Source organism: Passer montanus, unplaced genomic scaffold (assembly GCF_014805655.1).
Source record: "Passer montanus isolate IOZ18808 unplaced genomic scaffold, ASM1480565v1 scaffold48, whole genome shotgun sequence".
NCBI classification, from domain to species: domain Eukaryota; kingdom Metazoa; phylum Chordata; class Aves; order Passeriformes; family Passeridae; genus Passer; species Passer montanus.
In genome coordinates this window covers 3,101,786-3,128,869 of record NW_024369707.1, presented here as the reverse complement: position 1 = coordinate 3,128,869, position 27,084 = coordinate 3,101,786, and the positions used below count along the sequence as shown (strand labels likewise).

The 27,084-nt window shown below is 38.0% G+C and overlaps 1 protein-coding gene across 8 annotated transcripts; it reads left to right on the top strand.

Moving 5' to 3' along the window:
• The first annotated feature begins 1,146 nt into the window (after positions 1–1,146).
• On the top strand, positions 1,147–26,650 carry ZBTB38 (zinc finger and BTB domain containing 38). 8 transcript variants are annotated; one of them, XM_039722255.1, is made up of 4 exons: positions 1,147–1,289; positions 2,129–2,194; positions 2,860–3,086; positions 20,832–26,650. In XM_039722255.1, the coding sequence occupies exons 3-4, from the start codon at positions 3,081–3,083 to the stop codon at positions 24,408–24,410; spliced, it is 3,585 nt and encodes a 1,194-aa protein (XP_039578189.1). In that variant the 5' UTR covers positions 1,147–1,289; positions 2,129–2,194; positions 2,860–3,080; the 3' UTR covers positions 24,411–26,650. The 8 variants fall into 8 exon arrangements, 7 of the variants coding, with proteins under 7 accessions (XP_039578189.1, XP_039578194.1, XP_039578190.1 ...); XR_005629009.1 differs by lacking the exons at positions 1,147–1,289; positions 2,129–2,194; positions 20,832–26,650 and adding exons at positions 7,243–7,352; positions 14,269–14,730 and having other exon boundaries at positions 2,206–3,086; XM_039722256.1 differs by lacking the exons at positions 1,147–1,289; positions 2,129–2,194 and adding an exon at positions 7,243–7,352 and having other exon boundaries at positions 2,238–3,086.
• Positions 26,651–27,084: the final 434 nt, after the last annotated feature.

The window sequence follows — 27,084 nt, the reverse complement described above, 5'->3', positions numbered from 1 at the left end:
ATGTGCTATTTATGGAAGGGGATTCTGAATATTTTAAAGCACTGACTGTTAGGAACATCTCATTCCCAGACTTTAAAATGAAAGAGAGCAAAATGCCAAATAATTTCCCAAAGAAAAACCTCCAAATTAAACAGATACCTATTTAATCATTAAAAAAAAAAAAGAAGGGAGAAAAAAGCAAAATAAGATTGTCTATTTTTTGATAATAAGTGAATACATACGTACAGCAGCCTAGTTTTTGCTGTGCAACATTTTCTGATTTACTACAATACTTTATATTAGTCTTCCCTTTTAAAAACAGGTCCTCTTTGGAGAAAAAAAAAAAATCAGGTACACAGGTTCCCAGGGAAAGAATATGTGTCTGAAAATTTGGCTGCTTTCTTCCTCAGGCGTACTGGCAGGTCAAATGAAAGCTAGCGCTTCTCTGGACAACTCTGCTCTCACAAGGAGCTGTTTATTTCTGCAACTGGTCAGAAACCATCTAGATTTATTTTTATATATGGTAAACAATGGCTACCTGAAGAAATCTTTAAGTGGAATATTTTTAGAGCTAACACATTAATCTTCACCATTTTGTTCTTGTGCTGGATATCATCTTGCGGTATTTGCAGGAAGAGAGATAAAGAGCTGAGAGAAGTCACGACATAGTGGGGGGGGGATTTTGCTCTCTAAACAGGTATACCTTATGGTTTGTTTGACCTCACCTGGTGGTTTAGCCTTCTGGGAAGGTAACTCAGGTTACAGAAAACTGTAGCATGGTTCTCTCATTCTCCTTCTGGAGACAAAGTAATAATGAAAATAGCACCAGTTTTGCTTATTAGGCATTTAAAAAAAAAAATCAGATTGGCAGTTTTTGATGCTTTTCTCTTTGCATGTTTTTCATTATACATGCAGAATATTTTGCTGTATTTTTAAGTTTTCCAGATGATAACCCGTTTTTGACATGTACAAAAACCTAATTCCCACAATTACTCTTGCAGTCTCTGCAGAGGGTGATACCAATTTAACGTATGCGGCTGAACAATGTACATGCTATTAATCTCAGAGGGTAATAGAAAGACATTAAGTAGGTGATGTGAAATTTTTAATTATCATTATTATTATTATTATCTTTGCAGCTATGGCTTTATATTTCAATTTTCTTTTCTTCAAGACGACAGCACTTTAGTATCTGCATTGACCTCCATGATGTCAGAATGTCATTGTGCAACCGTAGCTAAGAAAAGCCGCTGAGAAAAAAAAAACAAAGGAGCTTTGCGTCTTCCAATAACATGAGATGTGCATATACAGTACGTAGCATTTTGGAATTTATACTGTGCTAGTGAGTTGTTGCTTTCAGTTTGATTAGACAATCATTGTTTCGTTTTCCTTGCTTTGACAGTGAGTATGCTTGCACGCTGCTTAAGTCTTCTTAGTGTTATCTAGGTCAGTGTACTTAGGATAGCTTTTATGTTCTGTGAGTCTGACAGATATCATGCTTGACAGTGATCAGCAGCAAATTTTGTTTTATTTGTTATATCTGAGGATAGAAAAATATCTTGAAACTAATCAGAATTGTATACCACATAGCACCTACTGTTTCTGCATTGCAGATATATTTAGCTCTAACACTGCTTGTGGTTAACAGGGTGTAGCGTAGACACAGACAGCTGATCATGCAGTCAGAGCCGGTGCTCGTGTGGTTTGTCAATACTGCTCAGGATTTTGATGGACTGTAAAAGAGAGAAAACAGAAAGGAGAGAAAAAGAAATGCTTTATTTGTCTGAACATTAGACCTTTAGCTATATTATTTTTGCTATCATTGGTTTTTAATTTTATTTTTTAATACTGGAACTTAAAAATTAAGAAAACACAGCAAATGCATTCAGGATTTAATGTGTGCGACGTGAAATCTTTCTGCATCGAAAGGATGTTGCTGTAGTGGATGCAGCGTTTCTCCAATAAGCAAGAAGACTGTTTTGTTTTCCTCGGCAGGCGACTCAGCCATTGCACAAGCAGATTTTGATAAGAGTTTGAAATGCCTACTACTGTATCGTTGTAGAATTTGGAGTTTGCTAACAGTGTTAGTGACTGGAGCTCATCTTGCATCACCAGTTGATGACAATTTTCTTTGTTCCCTCCCACCCAGTTGAACCAAGACTCTGTAGCTGATACGCAATGTCACTTACAACATTAATCAGATACTGCATTTAAGGTGAGCTGTCCCCTGCCTCCTCCCTTACCAGAGCTGTGCTGCAGTATGTATCTTACTCCTGCAAGCCTAAAATGGCAGGCAGGATTAACGTTGCTTGTGCTGTGTGCATGCTGTGTATTGAATTCATTATACTGTGCCTAGTATCTCAAATGTGAGTATGTAAATGGTCTGTGTGCCATGTCATGCAGTAGTGAAGACTGGTTTGTGCTTCATTACAGGCTTAGATATTTGAGCATCACCTTAAGAATTCTTTTTTCATTTGCAATGTGGTGAGCTGTTAGCTTGTCATCACATTCAAACTACATTATTAGCCCTTGGAAAGGAAAAAAAAAAACAAACTGTGCTTCCAGATGGTGTCACCCTTTTTCTTCTTGCATTTACTGTAGTTTAAATAATGTATATTGTATTGTTAATTAATGTGAATATCGAATTAAAGCACTTGAAACTTACATATTTATTATGCAGGTAGGAGGCACGTCAAATCTATTTTTAACTCTTACGCAGTCCACGTTGTGCAATGGGCTTTGGTTGTCGAGTTTATATTTTCAGCTGTGATATCAATAGGTTGATTTTCAGTAAATGTGACAAGTGGCCTTTGCACTGGTCAGCTTCAAGCTTTGAACCCTCTGAGGAGGAGAAAAAAAAAAGCCAACCTTGTTTTGCAGTTTCGGAAAACCTTGGATGAGGACTTTTTTTTTCCCACTCCTGCTTTCCCTGTTGATAAACTCAGTTCTCCTGCTCACGGTCTATTCAAGCTGCTTCCCATCTGAATTTTGACAACTGCTTCTAAAAAATTATCAAGAAGACCACGAACAGAACTTATCTCCATCGCTTTACATAAAAATGGCTGGGTGCATTGCCATGTTAACACTGCTCTAAGTGGTACATGCAGGTAGGTTGAGATTTGCATGTTTTACTGTTTTCTTGGTCAGTGTTGCAAGAACATGAAATGGGCTTTGGAATGTAGCTTTCAGTTTTAAAATGTACTAAACTGTTAATGAAAACAACCTATATTAAATTGTTGTCTTCACGTGTTGGCATGGCAATTACTCTTATCTGGTTTTTTTTTTAAACCTATTGTGAAAGTGGAGCAATCATGTCTGTTAAAATAATCATATGTACTAAGGGCGTGGCAACGCTTATGCAACAAAAGAATTTTTGAAAACCTTATTGATTCCATTACATTTTAAAGCTGACTATAAGCATTACTAAACTTGCAGCTAAAAGGCAGAAATAAAAATTGAGGAAGATTAGAAAAAAGAAAAATATTTAAAGTCTGTCATAAGCGGTTTTGTGTTTTGTGCGAAATATTAATTAAAGAATAATATGCTTTAATGCTTATATTTTCAGTACTGGCTACAAACATAAAACTGCAGTATTTCTTGTTATTTAAAAGTAGGAGAACTTTAAAGAGAGATATTGATATAGATGGCCCTGTCAGCTTAAACTGAGTATCAGTTCACTGAAATGTGTTTTACTTCACACACAAACAAAAAAAAAAATTAATTAAAACTTAACAGCCTTAAGTAAAAACCTGAATTTGAGCATAAAGAATAACAATAATTATGAGTACTGTATTACTTACACCAACTCATGTAATATATTTCTTTCAGATTAATACTGGGCCAGAACCAGTTTCCTTGGCAACCAAATCCTTTAAAAAGGTTCAGTGGTAGAGATGTAGAAAGATGTTATTCTCTTTAGTAGCAATATCACAATGCAAATGGAAATGTCGCAGTTGTTTCCTCTTAGTTCGAACTGAGAACGTGATCTCACTTTGTGTTTCCATGCGGCTATCAGTTCTTAAATGATGCCGTGTTTATAAAGCTGTACACACAAAACCTGTTTTATTTCTGGTTTGCATTGGTTGTTCCCAGAAACGTATCCTGGTTTCTTTAATTTAGCCCAGTCTTGCATGTAGGTCAAGGTTTGTACTGTGTGTATATAAAGTAATAGTTTATTATCATCACAAGTATAAAAATATGACTAAAACATTTAGCAGCTGACAAATGTAGAGAATCAGAAGGTTTAAGCCTTCTTTCAACTTTGCTGAATTCAGCCACAGTAATGCTAATAAACCTTTCTTTAAATAGTGGACCCAGTCTGAAGTTCAGGTAAAGAACTGTGTTCAAGCATACTGCAAAAGAGCTCCAGTCAGACCTTAAACAAGCCTTTAGAGAATAAGCTCACTTGTGGTCTGTGGTAATTTCCAGACCTTGTAGATTTTGCAAAATTTAAGTATTATAATTCTTTATTTCTATTTTTATCTAACATTTTTTACCATGCCAGTAAAGTGAAATGTTATGTATACTACAAGTAACTGCCTACACAGATCAGATGTTACTGCATGTCTCCACTGAGCTTATAATGTAGTGTATCTCCTCGTCGATGCCCTTTGTACGTGACTTGAGAAATTCTCACTACTGCAATGAGACTTTTGCAGCAGGGAAGCCATTTTCCTTTCATGTCCTTGACTTTAAAATGACTGAGTATATTTTGTGTGGAAGAAGACTCAGCACTGAAAGTGAATGCAGAGGAGGTATTTAGAAGCACAGCCAATTATCAATAATAGCCCTGACAGTATGAGTAATATTAAACAAATTCTCATTTACTTCTAAATATACCAGTTCAGTGCATTCCAAATGAGCAGAGTATAACTGTTCAGGAATATGACTTGTCATGTGTCATAATAGGCAAATCCTTAATGATGACAATAAAACCATTAGATTCATAATTATAGGAATAATTTGATGCACTCCAGTATTCCTCTGTTCCACCTAAAGAAGCAGAACTGAAAACGTAACACACAGCATCTCTCAAGTGACATATTAAAGCCTGTATTTTTGTAATTTGATTTATCTCCAGTAGCTTGCTTCTGCTAATTATTTTCCTGTCTAAAATGTTAATACAGAGGGCACCATTAAATGTAGTAAGAAAGTCAATTTCTTTGTTTATTTCTTGTGTGGTTATTTTTAAAGGAAATGCTGAGCAAATGATATGCTTAATCTATTTATTGCCTCTGATGCTTATCTTTAGAAAAGCTGGGGCACTTAGCAATAAACTGTTTTTATTATATCTTTGTGTTTAAACATACCCACTCAAGGCATTTTTAAAAAGTAGCTCCATTACATGAGCACATTTCCCTATGGTTGTTTTAAATCCATTTGCAGATTTGCTCTTTGTTAAGGGGTGCAAGTCCTCTTGTAATGAATATGACTGAGCTCAAGTGCTTTCATGAGTCCAGAAAAACTCATTGGCAGCCATGAACGGTAATTTCTTCTAGCGAAAGAAGCGGATTTCTTCATTTAGGAGGAGTCCAGTAATTAGCAAGCTGTTTCCAGTTTTGACTGTTATACGTGGGTTGCTGTATGTATTTCAGTGGCACTTACATCCAGCTAATGCAGAGTGTCAGAATGTTGCAGACAGAGGTGCTAAAAAATCTTCTGTGAACTTCATCCATTTTATTCTTTTGCTAAGAGGGCTAACCAGGGCATAGAGGAGCAGGTGCAGTTTTTCCCACCTCCAGCACAGCCTGCAAATGCTATTGTCAGGGGGGCCTGTTAGGGTTTTTGGGTTTATTTTGTTGTGGGTTGGGGGGAGGGGGTGTTTAGTTTTATCATAGAAGTCTAATTGTTGATACTGAACCACCCTTTTTATAATTGGAAATTGTTCCTCTATCCAGGCAAATTCCATTTCTGCCTAACAGAAAATCTAAACAAAACATGAGTAAAAATGAAATCAAACAAAAAATTATTGACTTGGACACTGTCCTACTTGTTTTTCAATGGTCTTTCTAATTAAGGTTACTTCTGCCTCTAAACTTCATTTTGATTTGAAACTGCAGGTCTCTCAGTGGGAAACTACCTGTGTTCAGATATTTGTCAAACTATTAAACAGATTCTGGTAGTAATGAATAGGTACCAATTAACCCTTTTGAGGTGGTGTCTGTTGCGCTTTTTCACATAAATTGCTTCACTAAGTATTAAAAGGGCTTTATTTATAATACTGTATTTGAATTCCAGTATTATCAAATTTGGGAAATCTTTAGCTTTGGTAAGATTTTTAACTGTTTGATTCCTCCAAACATGATGTTTAAGCTTCCCTTTTATCATATTTTGGTCATTTATGAATATGTCTTTATTGGAATTTGAGGTAATAATAATGACTTACTGCATTGTTTCTTTCATTCTGGCCTTTGTTAAGGGCAGATATGAGCTACAGATTTCTTATTCAAATTAACATATACTAAAAATGTAAAAGGCTAAACCAACAACAACAACAAAAAAATTAACTCACCTTCTTACCTTTTCAAGCCAAAGCAATGGGTCCTGTATTTCCTGTACAATGTTATTGCTAAGAGCATACAGTGTATTTGCAAATGGAGGATGGAGCTATGTATTCTTAATTGCTGCTCCATACTTGCTGCTGTGTGAATGCCTATCAGCTGAGTCATAAGGCCTTATCTGCATGATTTTGCAATTTCTCTATGGAACAATTTCATTTTTTTTCAGTATCTTTGAAAAAAAAAAGAAACGGTCATAATTTTTATACTGTTACAGGAAAACCTTTTAAATAGTTTTGATACATAATAATAAAATCAGAATGTTTGACAGTGATGAATAATCATTTAAGCAGAGAAATACAGGAAGTGTATTCCAGAGAACAAGAGCTGCCTAGAAATGTCATTATCACAGATACTGTGGTGATATCTGTGACAAGAGAGATCAAAAGAAAAGTGGTGGAAGAGAAAGAGGAGAAAGAAAACATCTTTCAAAATAATTACTTTAAACTTGAAAACATCCTTACATTCCTGTCTAGAACATATCATTATGTCCAGACTGCACAACACAGGTTAAACCATAATAAAACAATGCAGCAGAAGTTTGGTTAATGCTACTGGTTTGTTGCTCATGTGTTCTAAAATTCCCAGATGTAGATTTGGAGCCATACAGCACCCCAGGGAAAATTTTGATGAATTACACAATGTATGTGGAAATTAGTACTCGTCTAGTAATTCAGTCATTAAATTTGGATTTTTCCCTTTGCAGGCTGATACACTGTAGCCACACAGTTCACAAAATTACTGAGATGGTTTTGCTGAAAATACCTGTCAATACCACTTTTAAAAGACTCTAACAGAAGAACAACCTGATTTTAGGTGGGTAAGTTTATGGGGTAATTTCACATAGAAATAGAGCTAAATTATTTAACACCATCACCACTGCATTACCTGAGTATATTTTCTGTTAATTTCTAGTTTATTACAATAATTTAAGTTCTCACTGTGGTACCACATTGCTCTATTTACATGTCAATATTGTTGGATTTTTCCAGTTCCTACCAGCTTTCTATTGATATAGAGATTGGACAAACAAAATCAGACAGAACAGTTTTTGAAACAGGTTGTTACAGCCTCCAGTGATCTGCACAAACCAAACATATTGGTATGCACACAAACCTCCTGAGCATTCCAGAATGTTGGCTCTGGATCCCAGGCACGAGTGTTCATTACAAACCTGTGCCACACAGGAGGGGCAGAGGAACTCTCAGTGCCAGTGCCTGTTTCTGACACTGTTGTGTTGTTAAGCTGGGCAGAGTTCATAGAATCTCTACCTTTATACATTACTTTAATCAGGGACACAAAAAAGCCTCTTGGATTCATGAGCTGGAAAGAGCAGTTTGTAGATTCAGGTATAGTATTGTGATAAATAATCACAAAGGATATTTCAAAATAACAGTTCACATTTTGCACAGCTTTTTCAAATATTAGCAGTTTCTGTTTTTCTTATTGTGAATGCCCAATAATAATCTTGGTTAGCATAAGTATGACTGGTATCTGTGCTTCAGATTTAAGATACACTTGTATTGAATGAAAGAATCAGTGAAATTCTGATTAATTCATTAATTTTTAATGTGGTCCTTGGTACCAAAGGGCACAAGAAAGGAAGAAATCCCATTGATTAGAGTTTGCACAAATTCTGGTAGGAAATGCTTTGTTGCATCAGAGCCATTCTTGCTGTGGTACCTGTAAATTGAAATAAGTAATTAAGGTCACCAGGCAGAATGTACAGTAAGGAATCAAATTTTAAAAAACCCAAAAAACCCCACAATCCCACAAGTCAAAAAGCCCTCTTCAATTCCTAGAGTATCTCAAAATGTTTTCTGTAATTAAATCTACTTTTAATATGCAATGTTGTATGACACAGAAAATGTAAAGGATTTTCAGAGGCAATAAAATGGCATTGGTGGTTTAAACTAATCAGTGAAACATTACAATTAGATAAATTCAGGTTACCTGCATTTACAGAATCGATGAGCCACAAAACCCAAGTTGTACCTATTTTAAGTAAATTATCTTAGAACACTTGCTCAGTACATTTTAGACAGAATACTGGGCCATAACCTGTTTCCTTGACAACCACATAGGAATAAAAGGTACATTAGCAAAGCTGCAGATGTGTGTCAGTGAATGCTTATTAAGCAGCCCAATGCATTTACATACCATGTGCTCACAATAATGCATGCATCTTGAAAATCACCATATAAAAAGATTTCTGGGCATGGCCCAGTGTGGTTTCTTAATACTCAAAGATTTTAACCAAAACTCCTCATGTTTTCAATGCGAAATATCTCTTCTGACTTTTTATTATTGAACTTTCAATTTGGCTTGCAATAGCTGGATAAAATTGGCATGGTAGGCTTGGTCTGCAAATGGAAATCTTCCTCTAGGAATCTGAATACTCACAGCACTGCTGTAAGTAGAGATAGAAATCATGGGTAATGGTGTCTTTCAGCAATGCTCAGGCAATCTCAATTTGATCTTGCACCAGCATTCAGAAGCAAGCTGGATTGTATTGCTTTACACAGTGACAAAGTAAAGCCACTAAATAAGAATGAAGCTGCTGTTGCTTGTAGCACTCTGGTTCTATCTAACATAGCCAGGCAAAGAGATATGACCCAAGTATTGTCTTCTGACAGACAACAGGAGAAGGCAGGGGTTGAGAAACAGTTGTGGAAGTCAAAATGACAGTTGATCGTGGACTTCTGGAATAATATCTGGATGTAGCATTTAGGCAGCACTTACACTTTCTGTGCAAGTGTTCAGCCCCGGATTAAAAAGAAGCTTTGATAAATAAGATCAGTTCTGAGAAATTTGTCTACTGACTTCAAGTTTATGTACAGGTTATTTTTGGCCTTTTTTCTTAAAGTATTCATTTATATGTGAAATGAACAATGTATCCAACCCTTTGGGTTACTCTAAATTATCTATTTTAAAGAAATAAGTCTAAAATCCTATTTCTTAAAAAGATGGAGGAAATGGGAATCTGCAAATCTTGAGTTTAAATTCAGTGGGTGTAACCTGAGAAGTTGCTTAGCTGACAAGTAGCCTCATTAAATTTGCCTTGAAATCAATGAAAATATTCCCATTTATTTTTGGAGTGCTTAGTAAGAGAGTAGATTTCATATATAACAATCAGATTTAGGAAATGAAGATTATCCTGACAGTGTTCAATATTTCCCTTACTCTCAACAGCCAAGTTGAGAACCAGAACCTACTATTCATTTCAGATAGTTTAAACACTGCCACAGGAATCTTTTCATGATCCTGAACCATAAACAATGTGGATATGTACTATCACATGCTACTATTAAGGCTTCTGAGTGAATAGGAGTTTGGGAAATTATAATGGAGAGGCAAGCCAACTGTTGGGGTTTTAGTAGTAGTAGTAGCAGTAGTAGTAGTAGCAACAGCAGTAGTAATAGCAGTAGTAATAGTAGTAGTAGTAGTAGTAGTAGTAGTAGTAGTTGTTGTTGTTGTTGTTGTTGCTGTTGTTGTTGTTGTTGCTGTTGCTGTTGTCCCCCACCTGAGCTGAGCTCGGATCTGAGCAGTTCACATTGGTGGCAGAGCAAGCAGCACAAACCAGAGCTGGAGCCACCACAGCTTTCTTCGTACTGCCAGTGCTATTTGCTTTTGCTACAGTCCTTCTCCACTGCATGAGCAGATGTCCTGCTTTGGACTTTAGTTTGGAAACATGCAGTAGGATGGAAAAGGAGGAGTAGGGCTTGGGCTGGGCCCCTTTGGTCAGCACAAAACGGAGCACAAGAATATTTAAGAGCATATGAAGTTCTCGAGCATTCACGAAGTTGTCATAATACTGGCCATGCTGAAGTAATGACTGAGAGCAATAGCTATACCTTTTATGTTGGTTATGGTTTACCGAAACAACAGCAAAACCAAAAATATTTTGCAAAATTTTAAGGAATACTGGAGGCTAGCGGTGGCAAATTAACAGCTTGAAGAGCAGTTCTGGTTTCCAAAATGGCTGTGTGCAGCCACCTGGCAGACCAACTGAATGAGCTGTTTGCAGGCACAGACTGAACTCTATTTCCAGTCCATTGTGATTTGCTACATCAGCAGTAGTAAAAGGCAGGAACCCATGCATTGGCCTGGCCCCCACACACCTCACCCAGAACAGCAGCCCCAAGCCTGCACTGTGGATGCTGGCTCCCATATTCAAATTATGCTTGCTCTGAAAATTGGAAAATAGAGGCTGAACTTAACTACTTATATTTCACCTTTCTGATAACAGAACAGGGAACAGGGAACCACATAGCAATTGTTCTGAATGAACAAAACCTAAATGTTTAGTTTGCTTCTTCTGTTTCAAGCTATTCAAATATATTAATCACTACATTTGACAACAGTCATCACCAGAAGAATGTCTGTTGTTGTTACTCTGACTGTAAACATAGCTTCATGTTTGCAACTGATCTCTGTTAGCTAAGGACTGATATGTCCTACAAGTGTAGGCAGCTAGAAAACAGCTTGCCAGCAGCATATTAAAAAAAGACTTAAATGGAAAATAATAATAAGATTGTTCAGAGATAGCAAGATGTAAGGCCAGCTGATTCTTAGTAGCAGAACAACATAAGCTTTTGTATTTTGTGCAAGAGAAGAATTTGGATTTATGTTATTGTCGTTACTTCATTTTCTTTTTTAGACTGGTGAAAAAGATGTAGTTACACCTTTTAAAATTGCTTGTATATGTCCTGTTTAGTGTTAATGGGACTCTGATTAGGCCATGCCTAAATTTTAAGAAGGCAGCATTTCTTGGAGAAAGACTTGGTTTGGTGCATGTGCACAGCTCACAGTTTGAGAGCCAAGCAAGCTGTCCCAGGTTTCTCTCCTCTCCACCAGACTTGGAAGGGCAGGGGGCTGCTGCAGGTGCTGTAACTGGGCTCCTTCCCCCTCCATTTGATGCTGAATTAGAGGAAGAGGGTTGCACATGAACTCCTTCCCTTGCTCATGGGCCACAAAGGGGAGCTGAGGTCACTCTGGGCTGCTGGGTCTTTGCTGTGCCCCACTCCTGAGTGAAGGGTTGGCCTGCCTGCAGGGTACAGAGGAGCTGTTCCCTTCTCAGCAGCACCCCTGGGTGCTGTCACCTCAGCAGGGAGAGCAGTGAGGGTGACAGTCTATGCTAGCGTTTTTCTCTTGGACAGGCTGGTCTAGGCACTGAGACAGAAACCAGTCAAATCCTGGCCAAACTCCTGTTGCTTATGAGGAATTTGCAAGACTGAGTAATGCTCTATATGTTGTTTCCTGCTGTTGCTTAAGAACTAAAACTGTTTGTCTAGAGAGGAATATTGGCACATTTTTTTCATTAAATACTCTTACAGAAAGAATACCATATGCCATGACTTGCAAAGTAAGATTACCAGGCTTCAGCAAAGCCTCCCAACACCACCATTTCAGTAACCTTGGAAATGTTTTATACATTTTAAAGAGATTTGCTGAAAATTTTCTTTAGATCTTGCAGATTTACCATATCAGAAATAATCCAATGCTAAACTACTTTGACTTCCTTCTACAAGGAACACAGTATTTGTGTGCTGTGATGAACAATCATTTATGTCTAATAGGAATTGGTACTATACACTCTAGCAAGCTCCCTGTTTCTAAAGGACATCACTAGTGTTGGGGATTACACCTGCAATCAGGGCTGCAGAGCAAATGGATCTTGTCCCACTTCTCCCAGATATCACTGCAGTGCATGCACAGGTCTGGCTGCAGCACCAGTGCCTCCATTTTCTTTGCTTGCAGTTGGTTTTCCATGAAACATTAGACTGATTATGTAAAATCTTGGATGAGGCCAAGACAGCCTTAGAAATAATTACTTTTTCTGAAAAATATTTTTAACACACAATGAGCTGATGGGACTGTGAATTCCAAATAGCTCAAATTATATATATATACACATAGACATATATATACACACAGAAATTAGTACCTTCAATTACACTACTAGTCACAGAAAAGGTGATTCTTTTTTTAGTGGATGAGCTAAAATTGCCTTAAGAAAACACCCTTTTTAAAAAAGAGAGAGAAAACTTGATTCTTTTATTCGTTCTCTGTATCTATTATATTATTTATAGATACTGACTGCCAGAGCATCCAGTGTTTAAGTACAAATAAATTATTGTCTCTAAGTTGGACATATCAGCTATACAAATGATGGTTATGCATCTGATTTTCAAACCAATTTGAAATAACCAATTTTAATTAAGATTTAGGGGGAATTAATAACCTAATCTTCCTTAAATTTGTTTCAAGATGCTTGTTCAGTAAGGCATTTATTTCCTTTAAGGGATTACAACAGGTTTAATTTAATCTATTTTATTGTATCTTTACTGACAACACATTTGTCACAAATACTTTTTATGGCACTTGCGTCAAAAATCTTCATAAATACATACTATTATGTATATACACATCTAAAACAGTAATAAATGAAAAACAGCTAGCAAATAAGCAATAGGCAAAGTCCAAGATTAAAAGTAACCGACATGTAAATATGAAACTGCTTATCCATTATGTAGGTTGGAATAAAAATTAATGTTGGGAAAATGCTGAGACACACTCTGCCTTTGCCATCAAAACCCCTGTGCTCTTCAATTATTTGTTTCCATTCCCACAGCTACTGGTCATTCATCACTCAATTTGCCATGAGATTAAAGAAATCGTGTTTTGGTGGCAGAGAGCCCTAAGCTAAAAACATATTCATGGCTTCAGTAGGGGAACTTATAGGTAAGAATTCCAGTGATCCAGAATTACAGAAGGAATTAAACTCTTCACAGAAATGTTCAGTATTTCTAAGATGAACTTTTAATGTAGACTGTGTAAGCTAGTGAAAAATGTGTGTATAAGTAAGTCACTGAAATTGTTACAACTTCCTGACAGGAAAAAATGTCTTTCCATAGCTTTTAACCAACTGGGAAAGCACTAATTCCAAGACAGAATTGGGGGAAAAAAGAAAGACCTCCCCTCTTTATAATAGATTTTGTACATTATGTTGATATTAAGCAGTTTCCTGCAATGATAAGCAGCAGGAAATTTATCATAAGCAGATAATTTATCATAAGAGGCTCTACTAAAATTCTAACTTCCAGGCCCATCAAGTGTGACAATGATTAAATAGTTCAGAGTTCTGAATTTTTTTATTTTTGCTAAAATTAATAATTTCCTGTTTTTCAGGGCTTTTACTGCGTAGGTTTAAGATTCAAAAATAAAGGTTCTGTCCCATGAAGCATTATAGAGAATACCTTGTAAAAATAAACATAGGTTAGCCTTGGACAAAAGCAAGCTTTAAGACAAAACCCAACTGTTCATTTACCTAACGATGTTTTTCACCTCTCTCAAAGCCCAGTTTTTCTCTAAGCTTCATGATTCTGAGTTCTGAGAAAACAGCCTTTGCTGACTATTTACAGTGAGAGGCTGAGAGAGACAATATCTGGGAGAACTGTACAAATGTGTTGGAGCATCGGGACAGATGAAATCAAGCTCTGTCCTTTATCTAAGGGAGCGTTTGTTACTGCTTATGACGCACTAATGGTAATGTGTTGTTTCCCGAGGCAGTAAAAAATATCAAGAAAACCTGAATTATGAGTAAGAACACTGCTTAAAACAAAATTCCTCACGTTGAGTTTCTATATATGCTTTAAAAAAGATAATATAATCAGATAACGAAAAGGGTAAATGTTACTGTAATTCACTATTTAAATGTAATCTATTTCAGGTATTTTTCTTCAAGCATATGTTTCATCTCTGCTTTCTGGAGGGAAGCGGCAGAAGGTAGCACAGAGCTATCGATGCTCAGAGATACTTTCTCTTTCTTCCTGGCCGAAGGGCCTGGAAGGGCAGTCGGGCAATGAAGTCCTGTGTTAGGTCCAAGAGGAATTCTCCGGGACATGCACAGCACTGCATTGATGGCCGTGGAGCAGGCGCCGGGTTCTGGGAGCGCCGCGTTTCCTCACGGGTGTCAATTCCCAGTGGTTGCCTCCCAGGAGCTCGGCGGAGAGGCGCCGTGCCCGCTGGCCGCGCTCGCTGCGGAGCGAGGACAGGGAACACGCGCGGTGCCGCGGAGGGCGCGGGCCCGGCCCTGCCCGGCAGACCTCGGGCAATCCCATTGCCGGGATCGGCACAGCAAAATGGCGCCCGCGCCGTCCGGCCGCCGCCGGGCCGGGATCGCGGCCCCGGCCGCAGCGGGGGCGGAGGGGAGGCCCCGGGGCTGGGGGAGGCCACCCGCGGCGGGAAGGCGGTGGGAGCGGAGCAGCCCCGCAGCGCCGGGACACGGGCTGGTCCTGCGTGTCCGAGCGACGCGCCGCGAGGCCGCGCGGGCTGTTCCGTGCGGTGCGAGAGGTCGTGGGAAGCGCAAAGCGGGGAGTGAGAGAATTGAGGTGGGGATGCTAATAGTGGGGAAGAGCCCCGGCTCTGAAGGAATGCTCGTCTTGGGGCAGCAGAGGTGTGTTGACACTGACATACTCCTAGGCTACATTCCGTCACCCCAGCCCCCCCCCACCGCTGTCGAATTAAAAGAGGAAAACGCGAGGCTGAAAAAAACATTTAAAGTAATGCTCTTCTATAGCAACAGGGAAGGAAGGATGTGAGCAGCGAGAGTCCAGAGAAAGTCTCTCAATGCAGTTGAAGTAACGTGTAGCTCTGTAGAGTGAGCACTAAGCTGCACGCTCCTGCGAGCTATTGAAAGTCATTAGACATCATTAACATCGTTAGACACCATGAACACGGCCCTGCATGCCCAAGGTTGCAGGGAGGCTGCAGTGCCATGATCCAGGCAGCCCTGCTGCCGGCATAGGACTGGTGGAATGATTCCATAAAAAACTGGGCAGTCGCCTTAGCAGTGATGGTTGGACAGTAAGTTTCCAGGTAAGCAAGGATCAGCACTGGGACGATGGGGGGAAGGGGGTGGGTACTTGTTTGGGGGTTTTTATTTGTTTTTGATGCCTGACTCCATTTTGGCTCTAGAGCGAAACCAGCATCCTTAAGGAGACTTGAGATACAGGTGAATGTTTCTCCTCATCTGGGGAAGCCAACTGGAAACAAGAGAGACCTCAAAGTTCCTTTACAGAGTGGGGTGAAATTGAGCATAAGGAAGATATGGAATGAACATATTTCTGTAGTGTCCTATTGGTTAGTACCAACATAGAATGTATTAGCACTTTAAAAACCCAGCAGAAATTCACGGAGTAAGAAAACAGGGAGAATTCTTACTGCAGTTCTTCTTTTGTCTTGCTGGTTTTGATTTTGCTTGGGTACTAGCAACTGCCATTTACGCTTTGGAGTTTTTTTGTTATGCCATTAGCTTGTCTTTCAAATTCAGCTGACTGAAGTGGAATAGAATAATCTCATACATAATGGGGTACACTCGCCTGGCAGTGGATTTCAAAAGATAAGCAGAAGTTAAAAGAATATTCCTAGATTGTAATAGTTCTCTGTGGTAGTAAAAAGTTTGTATTTGGTACTCATGGGCCAGTAAAACGTCTTCTGAACTCTTTGTTGACTTCAGAGTAATGTTAATATAAAAATTAACAGTAGCTTCTACTCTCAGCTGTGTCCACCTAGAGCTGGCTTCTCTATTTATAATTAGCAGTGTCATCTGTGAGGCATTAGTAGTCAAATTTGTGTTTGGATGCATCAATCTCTGATCTTGACATTAACTTTCAATATTACTTATTTTCATTTGTGACTGTTGTCCTGGAGTGGTGTTCTGTTGATATCAGGAAAGGTACTGTTATAATTTAATAAACCTACTGACCATTACATTTACGTTTCAGATGAATATTTAAATCTTACTTTTCCAAGTGATTCCAACAACTTTTAAGGACAGGTTAAGTCTATTCCTGTATTTGCAGAAAATCTGAAAATAATATTGTAACCTCCCCCAATCAAAAATTCTGCTGTTCTGAACCTGAAGTTATTCATAGGTGTACCAAAGACCATTAGGTAACGCTACAAAGGTGCTGTTCAGATTCCTAAGAAAGTATTTATGTCTGGATTGAGAGTAAAGAGTATGAAATTAACAGACAGATTTGTGAAAAAAGAGGGAATAGTTGGCTGAGGAGTTTTATTGGTTTTTAATAGGTCAAATGGTACTTACTATGTTTTGGGAAAAATTTACAAATACTAATTTTTTTTACAAAAACTAAATTTTCTTCTGTAACTCTATAATAAAAATCATACAGAAGAGTTGTTACATTCTGAATGGATTTTCCAGTGTTTTAATGAAAAATATTTGATACTAACACATCTGAAAAGTTTGATCTCCATGTATCTTGGTTCTTGGTAGTGCTTCCTTGGAAGAGCAGGTTTTCATTTTACAGTATGAACTGCAAATGGAATGTAAAAAAATTCCTAGAATACTCCATTTATATGTGTGTGTTAGGTAGGGCATTTTGATTTTATAGCATTTCAGACATGTTTTTACAAATGCAAGAAGCAAGGCAGGTGAAATAGAAGGCAGTAGAGAATCATTACAGACATGAATAAATGGACTATTTGAGGTATGTGTAGGTTGAGATGAAGAAGGAAAAAGTGTTGGCTCTGAAAACTGATGTGTTCTGGAAGTTTTTTGTATGACTTTCCAATTAGATATTTAGCTTATGGTTTAGCACACAGAGAAAAAAAAATTAAATTACCGAATATCAAATGATCATTTCTACAATGTTGACACAAGGAATCTAGTTTAGTATACCAAATTGTCCAGGATTGCAAAAGCTGGCAATCTAGATACATGGCAAGTAGAAATTTAAAATACTCACTTTTGTCCTTAGGAAGATAAATTTTAAGATAATTAGTTGAATAATAAGACTTGTACTAAACCCACTTGGGTTTGTATGCCTCTCAGCATGGCATTAGCAGCCTGATACACTTAGCAAACAGTCTGTCAGATGATGTGTCTTTGAACTAAAACCAGCTGTCTCCAATAAAGAAAGAGAAAAAACACAGGCAAGTTCCTGTGGGGCAGTTCACTGGGAGGTAGAGTTGACATCATTTATTTCCTATACTCAGGAAATAACCCTATCAATAGCTCCTGTTGTGAAATGTTTTTGATGTGTGACAGTTGGTTTCTAATACCACATCACATGAGCAAGTCAGATGTAATCTCAGACATTGTCAATGAGAAAAAGGAATCAATTATGGAATAGTGGCTGTGCTGGAAGAAAAGAATTGTCAGTATGCTTGCTGTAGACTCCATACGCCAGAAACTATCTACAGTTCCCATCTGAGTTTTTAGATACCCAACCAAAGCAGATAACTGTATCTGAACACTGTGAATTTCAGGTTGCCATTCCAAATGAGTAAGTATCACTTATTGTAAGCCAAATTAGTGTCATGAACAAACCTGTCATAAACTATGATTTTAACATTTCAAGGCACAGAACATTGCATCTAGATTTACAGCTGCTGAGAGTGATCAAATAATCAAAATAATATTCATGAATGTTTCTATCACCATTCTATTGATGAATTCGATTCTTGACATCCATGGCATATAATGGGAAACATCAGAGGTATTTTTTGTGAATCACAGTTTTGTTCCGAATTCTGTGCGTTGAAAATTCTCAGCCGTCAAAGTCTATTAGAAATTTTGACTATTTGCATAGATAACACCTTTCCTGATAGAAGCTGCAAGGTAAAAATTTTACTTCCAAGCTTCATCTGTAATGTACTAAACTACAGTCTTGTTCATAGTATGTTTGGTTTGTCTTTGTGGTAAAGTTGTTGCTACTTTTTGTGTAATTTGATTTGCAGGGATGTTGTTTGTGGATTTGTGATAAAAGTGTGCTAAGTGTAATTAGATGAGTTAGAGCAAGAGTGTATGATTTGTATTACTTACCTTTGTGATAGAGGCCCTATTTTCCAGAACAGATTACTTCCCAGTGTGATAAATAGATATGATTTGTGCTAACTAAATTGTAACTACATCAATATTTTGGAAAATAATTGTTATAATGAAGGAAAAGTATATGTGATTAGTGTTACAAAGCAGATGGGCCCCATTGCAAATGGTACATGTGACAAACAGGATACAGGATGTAGTATTGAGATAAGCAAGATCCCAAAACAAAATTGACCTTGGGATGAACAAAGTTGGGACGATTCCAGACAACAGAATCAGTCTTGGGATGAGCAAAGTTGGGATGATTCCAGGTATGGAATCCAAGTAGTGGTTTTATCTATGAAATAATAAGGCTTATTTGGAACATAATGCTTACTTAGAAAACACAAAGCCCAGTGCATGTGTACAAACTGTAAGACTGTTCAGAGGGCAGCGAGGAAGACAGTGAGCCTTCCTCTGAAAAGACCACCAAAAAGGCAGGAGACACCCTAGCAACAATGGAGCATGTGCTATGCAGTGTAGTGATGTAGAGTTCAAGAATTGATAATAGGAGGAGATTTCTGGAAAATATTGATGAATATGTATTAGCCTACAGTATGTAAGTGTAGTTCGGGTTCCTTTGTTTGGTGCATGAGGCAGGGTGAGGAGCCCTCCCCGTACCCTGGTTGGTTTTGCTTATGCTTTATATGAACCTTAATAATAATAAATTAATCACTGCCAATTTTTTTAATATGCGTGATTATATTTAACATACTTGATTGTATTAATTTATATTAAACTGCTGTTCAATTAAAATTGCTGCAAAATTAAATTTTGTTGATTATTAAATTAGACATATAGAATCTCATTCATAACACCACTATTTTGGGTGAATGAGCCGATGTTCTAAATGGCCATTGCTGTTTGCTTAATGAATATGGGTCAAACCTTTATTTTGCCAGTTGGATCAAACCCATCTTATACATTGGCATTCTTAACTTAAAGTATTTGAGGGTAAAGGTCATCATAAAATTTTTAAAGCTGAACATTAAAGTTTGGAGCAGCAGATGGAGTGTTTAGAAGGTAAATCCTGATTGAGAGTGTTGTAATATTTCAGCCTGTCTTACAAAATTTCTGTCAGTAATATTCTTTAAGGTGCATTTTACTTCCACAAGTTTAAAAAAAGGGTCTTTAAGAAGTGTAATTTTTTTTTTACTGTAGTGATAAGTTCCACTAGCACAGCTATTTCTTCATGACTTGAAGTCAGAAATGGACAGTAGTAGTTCAAAACTCTACTCCAGACATGGGAAAAATAAGAATAAACCTCATTGTGTGGTACAGATCTGAATTTGAGAAAAAACATCTTTTGAAAACAAATTTTCACCAGACAGAAAATTCAGTTGACAAAAATTGTCAAAATTCAAATTCAACTGGCAAATTAATCAATTTTTTCCAGAATATTTTTCAATCATATTTTGCATATTTTTTCTCAATGGGATGAACTAGTATATTCATATAGTAACAGCCTGGCTAATCTAAATAAGTTTTGTCAGCATTAAACCTGATTATTTTATATTAGCAGTTATTTAATGGTACTTATTATTGCAATTAAATCTTACTATTTGAAAGAAATCAAGAACACACTAATTATAAAGTGTGAACACTCTATATGAGCTGTAACTGAAGGGAAAAACTCTCTTATTTTCTATTTGTTACTCCATTATTTTCTACTTGTTTTATTCAGAACTTTTCAATAATTTTGAAGTAATGTTAATTATTGAGTGGATTTAATCACTATTAAAAAAAAATCTGTTCACATAAACAGTGTTTTAGGTACTTCACTGTTGTCTACCAAATTGTGTTCCTCATGCATTCATTTGCTTATAAAGCCTTACCATGAAACTGAGACTCTCTTGCTGTGATTTAAATATGAGCTTAGTAAGGAGGTCAGATGCAGCTGTGCTGTGAAGTCGGTGTCTGACATACAACCCAGAAAGCAAAGTCCTCCTCTGCACAGAACCTCGGCAGCACAGCCTTCCCCTTCAGCTGTGCCAGGTCCCTCCGTGGCGTGCTGGGGAATTCCATCCAGGCTTCAGGGAGTCCTTCGGGGTGACCCTGAGCGGCTCCCCTGCTGGCAGAGCAGAAGGCATGGGCTGCATTCTCGGTGAAAGGCTCAGGATGCACAGCAGGTTCAAGCTGGGAGGGAGTGAGAGGGATCCTCTGCCTCCTGCTGAGGAGCTACTGGTGCTCCTGCCTTCCTGATCTGGACAGACATTTCCTGCAGTAGTGTTGGCACCAGAGAATATAAGATGACTTAAACCTGAAATATTATGACAAAATTTTACTCATTCTTAAATTTTTAAAGTTAATCAACTAAAAAATACATAAAAATAATATATAATGTAATGTGTAACTGAAATGGATGAGAAATGCCTTCTAATTGGTGGTTTTTTCTCTTGTAGATGACAGTCATGTCCCATTCAAAGGACCTCAAGGACGACTTCCACAGTGACACTGTACTTTCCATTTTAAATGAACAGCGCATTCGGGGTATTTTATGCGATGTCACCATAATTGTGGAAGATACCAAATTTAAAGCCCATAGTAATGTGCTGGCAGCTTCAAGCCTTTACTTTAAAAACATTTTTTGGAGTCGTACTATCTGTATTTCAGGTCACGTACTGGAGTTAGATGATCTCAAAGCTGAAGTGTTTACAGAGATACTGAACTACATCTACAGTTCCACAGTAGTTGTTAAGAGGCAGGAAACTGTAACGGACCTTGCAGCTGCAGGGAAAAAACTGGGAATATCATTTCTGGAAGATCTTACAGATGTAAATTTTTCAAGTTCCCCCTGTCCCTATTCATACTGTGTTAATGAAAAAGGGACTGTCAAAGAGGAAAAACATGAAAAGCGACATGAAGATTCTGCTGTGACAAATGGACCACGAATTACAAATGCATTCTCAATTTTTGAAACAGAAAACAATTTGTTTTCTCCCCTTGATTTGAGGGCGAGCTTTAAAAAGGTGTCTGACACAATACAAGCTCCCAGCATTGGCCTCGACAGAAGCAATGTGTGCAAAGATGCTGAGCCAGCCAGTACCTTGGCTGAACACTCCTATGCAGTTTCTTCTGGGGGAGATACTTCACAAGGAGCACCTTTTGTTGACCAGGACAGCAGTCCTTCATACCAGGTGGGTGAGGACCACTATGAAAATCACCGAGCCACCCCAGTCATTCAGCAGGGAAAGCAAGCAGGTAGTACTCCTAAGTCAGCCTTTAAACCCCATGGCACTGGTTTGGCTGTAGCAAAAGTACCAGCCTCCACTGTAACCACTGCAGAAGCCCAGCACAAAGCAGTTAGTGATCAGGCAATTACTTCCTTTCCAAAACCTCAAGATAAAACAGGAGATTTACATGTATCCAGAGAAGAGGGAAATACTTCTGCTAATGTCTCTGCATCTGGGGCGACAGCCACTCCACCTGTTTACACTTGTAACTATTGTGCAAAATCATTCAGTGACCGCGTGTTACTCACTGCTCACCTTCAGCTCCACTCAGAGCATCAGGAAACTTTCATATGCAAATACTGCAACAAACAGTTTGCAAATCTAAATATACTGGAAAGTCATGAACAAGTCTGCACGAGATCAAGTAACTTATCGGCTCACAATGGAAATGAACAAAATTTTGCAGATAACTGTACTACTACAGAGGGACGGAACGGAAGCTCCTGTGCGAACACAGAGCCTCTGTTGTCTGAAAACAGCATCACTGATTGTTCTAATGCAAACTGCACTTTACCAGAAACGGATCATTTGGTTAAAGTCGTTGATGGGCAGATATTATACACTTGCGTTGTTTGCAAGCGTAGTTATGTCACATTGTCCAGCCTTCGAAGACATGCAAATGTGCATTCCTGGAGGAGAACATACCCCTGTCACTACTGCAATAAAGTCTTCGCGTTAGCTGAGTACCGCACCCGACACGAGATCTGGCACACTGGAGAGAGGCGCTACCAGTGCATTTTCTGTCTGGAGACCTTCATGACTTACTATATACTGAAAAATCACCAGAAGTCTTTCCATGCAATTGACCATCGCCTGTCAGTAAATAAAAAGACGGCCAATGGGGGTTTAAAACCAAACATGTACCCATACAAACTGTATCGACTCTTACCTATGAAATGCAGGCGACTGCCTTATAAATCCTATCGAAATTCTTCCTATGAAAATGTTCCAGCAACTACCCAGGCTAATGAAACTCCTTCTACTAACTGTTTCATTCCGAGCTCTCTTAGCTCTGAGCTGCCACCACTGAATTTTCAACATAGTATAATATCAAACAACAGAACTCTGGCCTTGGATACATCTTCATGTAATAATACAGCATCTTCCACAAATACTCAGAATTCTTTCTCTGGAGGAGTAGGTATCTTAAATTCTGACCTGCAGAGGGACTTTTTCCCAGCTGAAAAAAGAGTTTCTACTGCTGCAAATGACTCAGGTTCACAGGAGTGTGATTCCTCAGTTGTGTCTTTAGCTAATGTAAATGAAAAGTCAACCTCTGTCATCAGTTACAGCAGCTCTGCACCCTCTGTTATAATGCACAGTAGCAGAGTTTCATCAGTAATAATGCACAGTAAAACAGTCACTTCAATAGAGAACAGTAAGACAGAATCTTCAAATAACCTACCCAGTCAGTCAGTGAGTGATGACTGTAAGTATGGGTCGGATAGTTATGGGAAATGCATTACAAAATCAAAAACTATTAAGGAGAAAAAGAAAACACTGCTGTACAGCAGAGCAGAAGCAACTGAGGATACACAGCACATGACAGGATCTGAAGGTTCATGTAGCAAAACTACAAATACTGTCCAAGAGTCCAGTAAAACTGAAACGTACATTGCAAAGCCTGCCTTACCTGGAACATCTGCTGACAGCAATGTTGCGCCTCTTTGTCAGATAACAGTAAAAATCGGTAATGAAGCCATTGTAAAAAGACATATATTAGGATCTAAGCTGTTCTGTAAAAGGGGTCGAAAATCCAAACACGAATCCAAACAGGACAATCTCATTGAAGAACCAGAAATGGAGGTAAAAGAAAAAAGCCCATCTAGACTCTACAGCTCAGAATGCCTAGAGCTGACAGAAATGGGTGATGATGTTAGTGACCAGGACTCCAGTGATAAACCCTGGAGACCTTATTATAATTATAAACCAAAAAAGAAATCCAAACAGCTAAGAAAAATGAAAAAGACCAAGTGGAGGAAAAAGCATGGAAGCAAGAACACTGGTATGGAAAGCCACAACACAAGCAGTCGAGAGTATGCACTCAGGAATGCTCCTGAGGAAAAGGTGGTCAGCCAGGAGGAGAACACAGAAATGCCTAATCTTCACTGTGAGCTCTGTGAAAGAGACCAGTCTTCCACAGCAGAAGCTCAAGAACACGTACACTGGCATGTAGCTGCTTCAAAGCCTTACATTTGTGAGTTATGCCAAAAACAATTTCAAAGTCCATCCACTTTAAAAATGCATATGAGGTGTCACACTGGGGAAAAGCCCTACACTTGCAAAACCTGCGGTAAATGTTTCTCAGTTCTTGGTAATCTACAGAAACACGAACGTATTCACCTGGGTGTCAAAGATTTTGTCTGCCAATACTGTAATAAGGCATTCACTTTAAATGAAACACTTAAAATACATGAAAGAATTCATACTGGAGAAAAACGCTACCACTGTCAGTTTTGCTTTCAGAGCTTCTTGTATCTTTCTACCAAAAGGAACCACGAGCAAAGGCACGTACGCGAACACAATGGAAAAGGATACGCTTGCTTTCAGTGCCCCAAAATTTGCAAGACTGCAGCTGCTCTGGGAATGCACCAGAAGAAACATCTATTCAAGAGTCCAGGCACACAAGATAGAAAAGAGCAGTTTTGCAGTGAAAGCAGTAAACTTTTGGAAAATCCACATTTCCTTGGCTCAGAAGGAAGCGAAGTGAAAAATAAACAAAATGTAACTCCAGAAGTTATACTGTGAGTGACAATTGTGCAAAAGAGAAAAAAAATCCAAAACTATATATTGGAAAGATAAAGATGTATTGAATGGGGAAACGTATCAGTAAGGTCAAATTTCTTCCGTCAATATATGCAAAAGAAAAAATAACACAGAAAAACTAGTATTTGCAATAATACAAATTTAATTTGGAACACCCAAAATACTTTTGCCACAACAGACTCTAGCATAGAGAAAAAGAAAAATGGCCAACTCAGACCCTTCTACTTAACATTACAAGAAAGTAGTCACTGAACTATTTTACAGTTCTGGTTTTGAATCAGAATTGTTGGAAGCAAAAGTAATAAGTAGGTTCATTGTGTATTCTGTAGAAGGATTTTTTGCTGCAGAAACCATACATTGCTTTTTTTTTTTTTTTACAACAGTAATGTGTTTATAAAGGAAATAATTGTAATCTTGTGTATTCTAAAGTGAAGGTGGGAAGTGTTTCGTGGGCTTGGGTGTGCCGAAGTACATTTGAGTACTGCCATGCTTTTCTGTAACTCAGCCTTTATGAAACATTCAGGAGTTTAAACTACTCTTTTCCTTTCCGTATTCAGTTTTGTAGTTATCATAATAACTGTTAAGTCTGAGTGGAGGTGTGAGAAGTATTCCCAATTTATATATCTCCGAGACATTTAATAAAAGTTCAGTGGAACTTGCTATAGCCAGTCTTCCAAACTGCATAAATCCCCATGCCAGTGGCCTGGTGAACTCTTCAGGTGCATTGGTCTAAAGAAAATTGTTCTTATGAAACAAAGAAGTCCTGTGTAGAAATGTCCACCTCTTGGTGGGTCTGCAACTCTTGTCTTTTAGAAATATAGTTTTTCCAACAGAAGGACATACAGACAGTTTCCCTTCTCTTCCTGGAATAATGCCTGGACACAAACAGTAGAGCAACTCCCCATAAATACTTTGAGTTTGAGAGGAGTAGGTAAATAAGACTCTTGCTTCCATATATATCCCTGAGGCTATCGGTGTGTATAAACAAGTATAGAGCCAGTTTGTGGGGTTCCCTGTGATCTCCATGCCTTAAATGCAACATTTAACCTTCAGATGTCCCTTCTCAGTGACCCCAGTGACCATTCCAGCAGCGACGGGCCAGGAGCGGGCTGCTGCAGGGAGGAGTGTCAGCCTTCTGCCTCCCTCACCCTGCCGCTCCGAAGGGTGGTGGGGAGCCTGCAGTGCACAGCTCACTGCGAGCTGCGAGAATGGGCTTCTGAAAGGCACCACCAAAATGTTCCAGTTAGTACTGTGTTGTGGAAGTGTGATTCATTTTAACGGAGATGCTTTAAAAAGTCCAAGCAGGTGTATGTCTGCAAGTTGCATTTTATATGATAGGGTTCTGTTGTACCGTATCTGCATTTCTGGTAGTCATGTTCATCCCTGTGAAGTGTTAAAAAATTAGGTCATGACAAGGGTTAGTGATTCTTGACTTCATTCTCTGTGATGGTTCACAATTTGTTACTTAACTTTGTCTTCTTGAATATTTTAAAAGAAACTATAGCTTGGGTACAATAAAACTACAATGGAAATGATAATACAGTATTGATTGAAGTAATAATACAGTCCACTTGCTTATTCTGTCACTGGTGAATGCTATGAACCCTTTGAGAAACTGGTTTCATGGCAGCTTTGGTTCCATTTAAATAAGGATAATAGAATAATAAACACAGGAAAGTATAAAGATGTTTCAAAGAAAGTACACAAAGATATCTTCTAAGTGGACTTGTATGGTGATAAATATAGACCAAAGCAAATAAGGTAGAATATTTATAAATACAAAGATAATTTTACAAATATTTTATATAACTGTATAGTTCATAAGAAAAATATTGTTAGCTTGTGTTAGGTTTGGGGGGGGTTTGTATATTTTGATAAAAACACAACAACTTTGTAACTCTGTATATTCTCTACAGTTTATAGCAAAGCAGTTTTAAGATGGCAATGTCATGTTTATAGTTCAATTGTGGCACTTTTACTACAAGTAACATGTTGCAGTAATGGATCAAGTATTAATGACCAAATTAGAATTAAAGTAAGTGTAAGAGAACGTAAATACTATACGTTGTCAAAGACTGTAATTTGCTACATAATCACATCTGTATTTTTGTTTAGAAGAAAATATTAAATGCAGATGTTAAGGATTGATAAAGAGTCTAATTTTATTTTTAGAAAGAGTGATTATAACTCTGTTTTTGCTTAATTAAAATAACATATTCCTATTTTTCTGTAAGTCTCTCAATTTTTTAAATTGTTTTAATACTTATATAATCTATATGATCCACAGATACATATCTTCTAATAGTTATTTCAGTGGAAAATTAAGCAACACGGTTACCAAGTAGTTCCTTCATTAAGGTCAGAACACTGAATTGAGAACCTGCCAGAGCTCAAGGGAAGCGATGGTATCTCCTGGCATCATACAGGGTGAATGCAATTCAGAACAGAACAATTCAGGTAGAACAGAATCTACCTGCTCAGTGTTTCAGAGGGCTGGAAATACAGGTGAACGGTGTTTAATACTTTGCAGCATCTTAAACATGTTCATGAGGACCTGAAACTTGAAAAATTCTTTTCAATTCTGCTAGTAACCTTGTAGTATAGATTGTGTATTTTACACAGTCTACTTTTTTTTGCTTCTGTCAAGAAATACAGT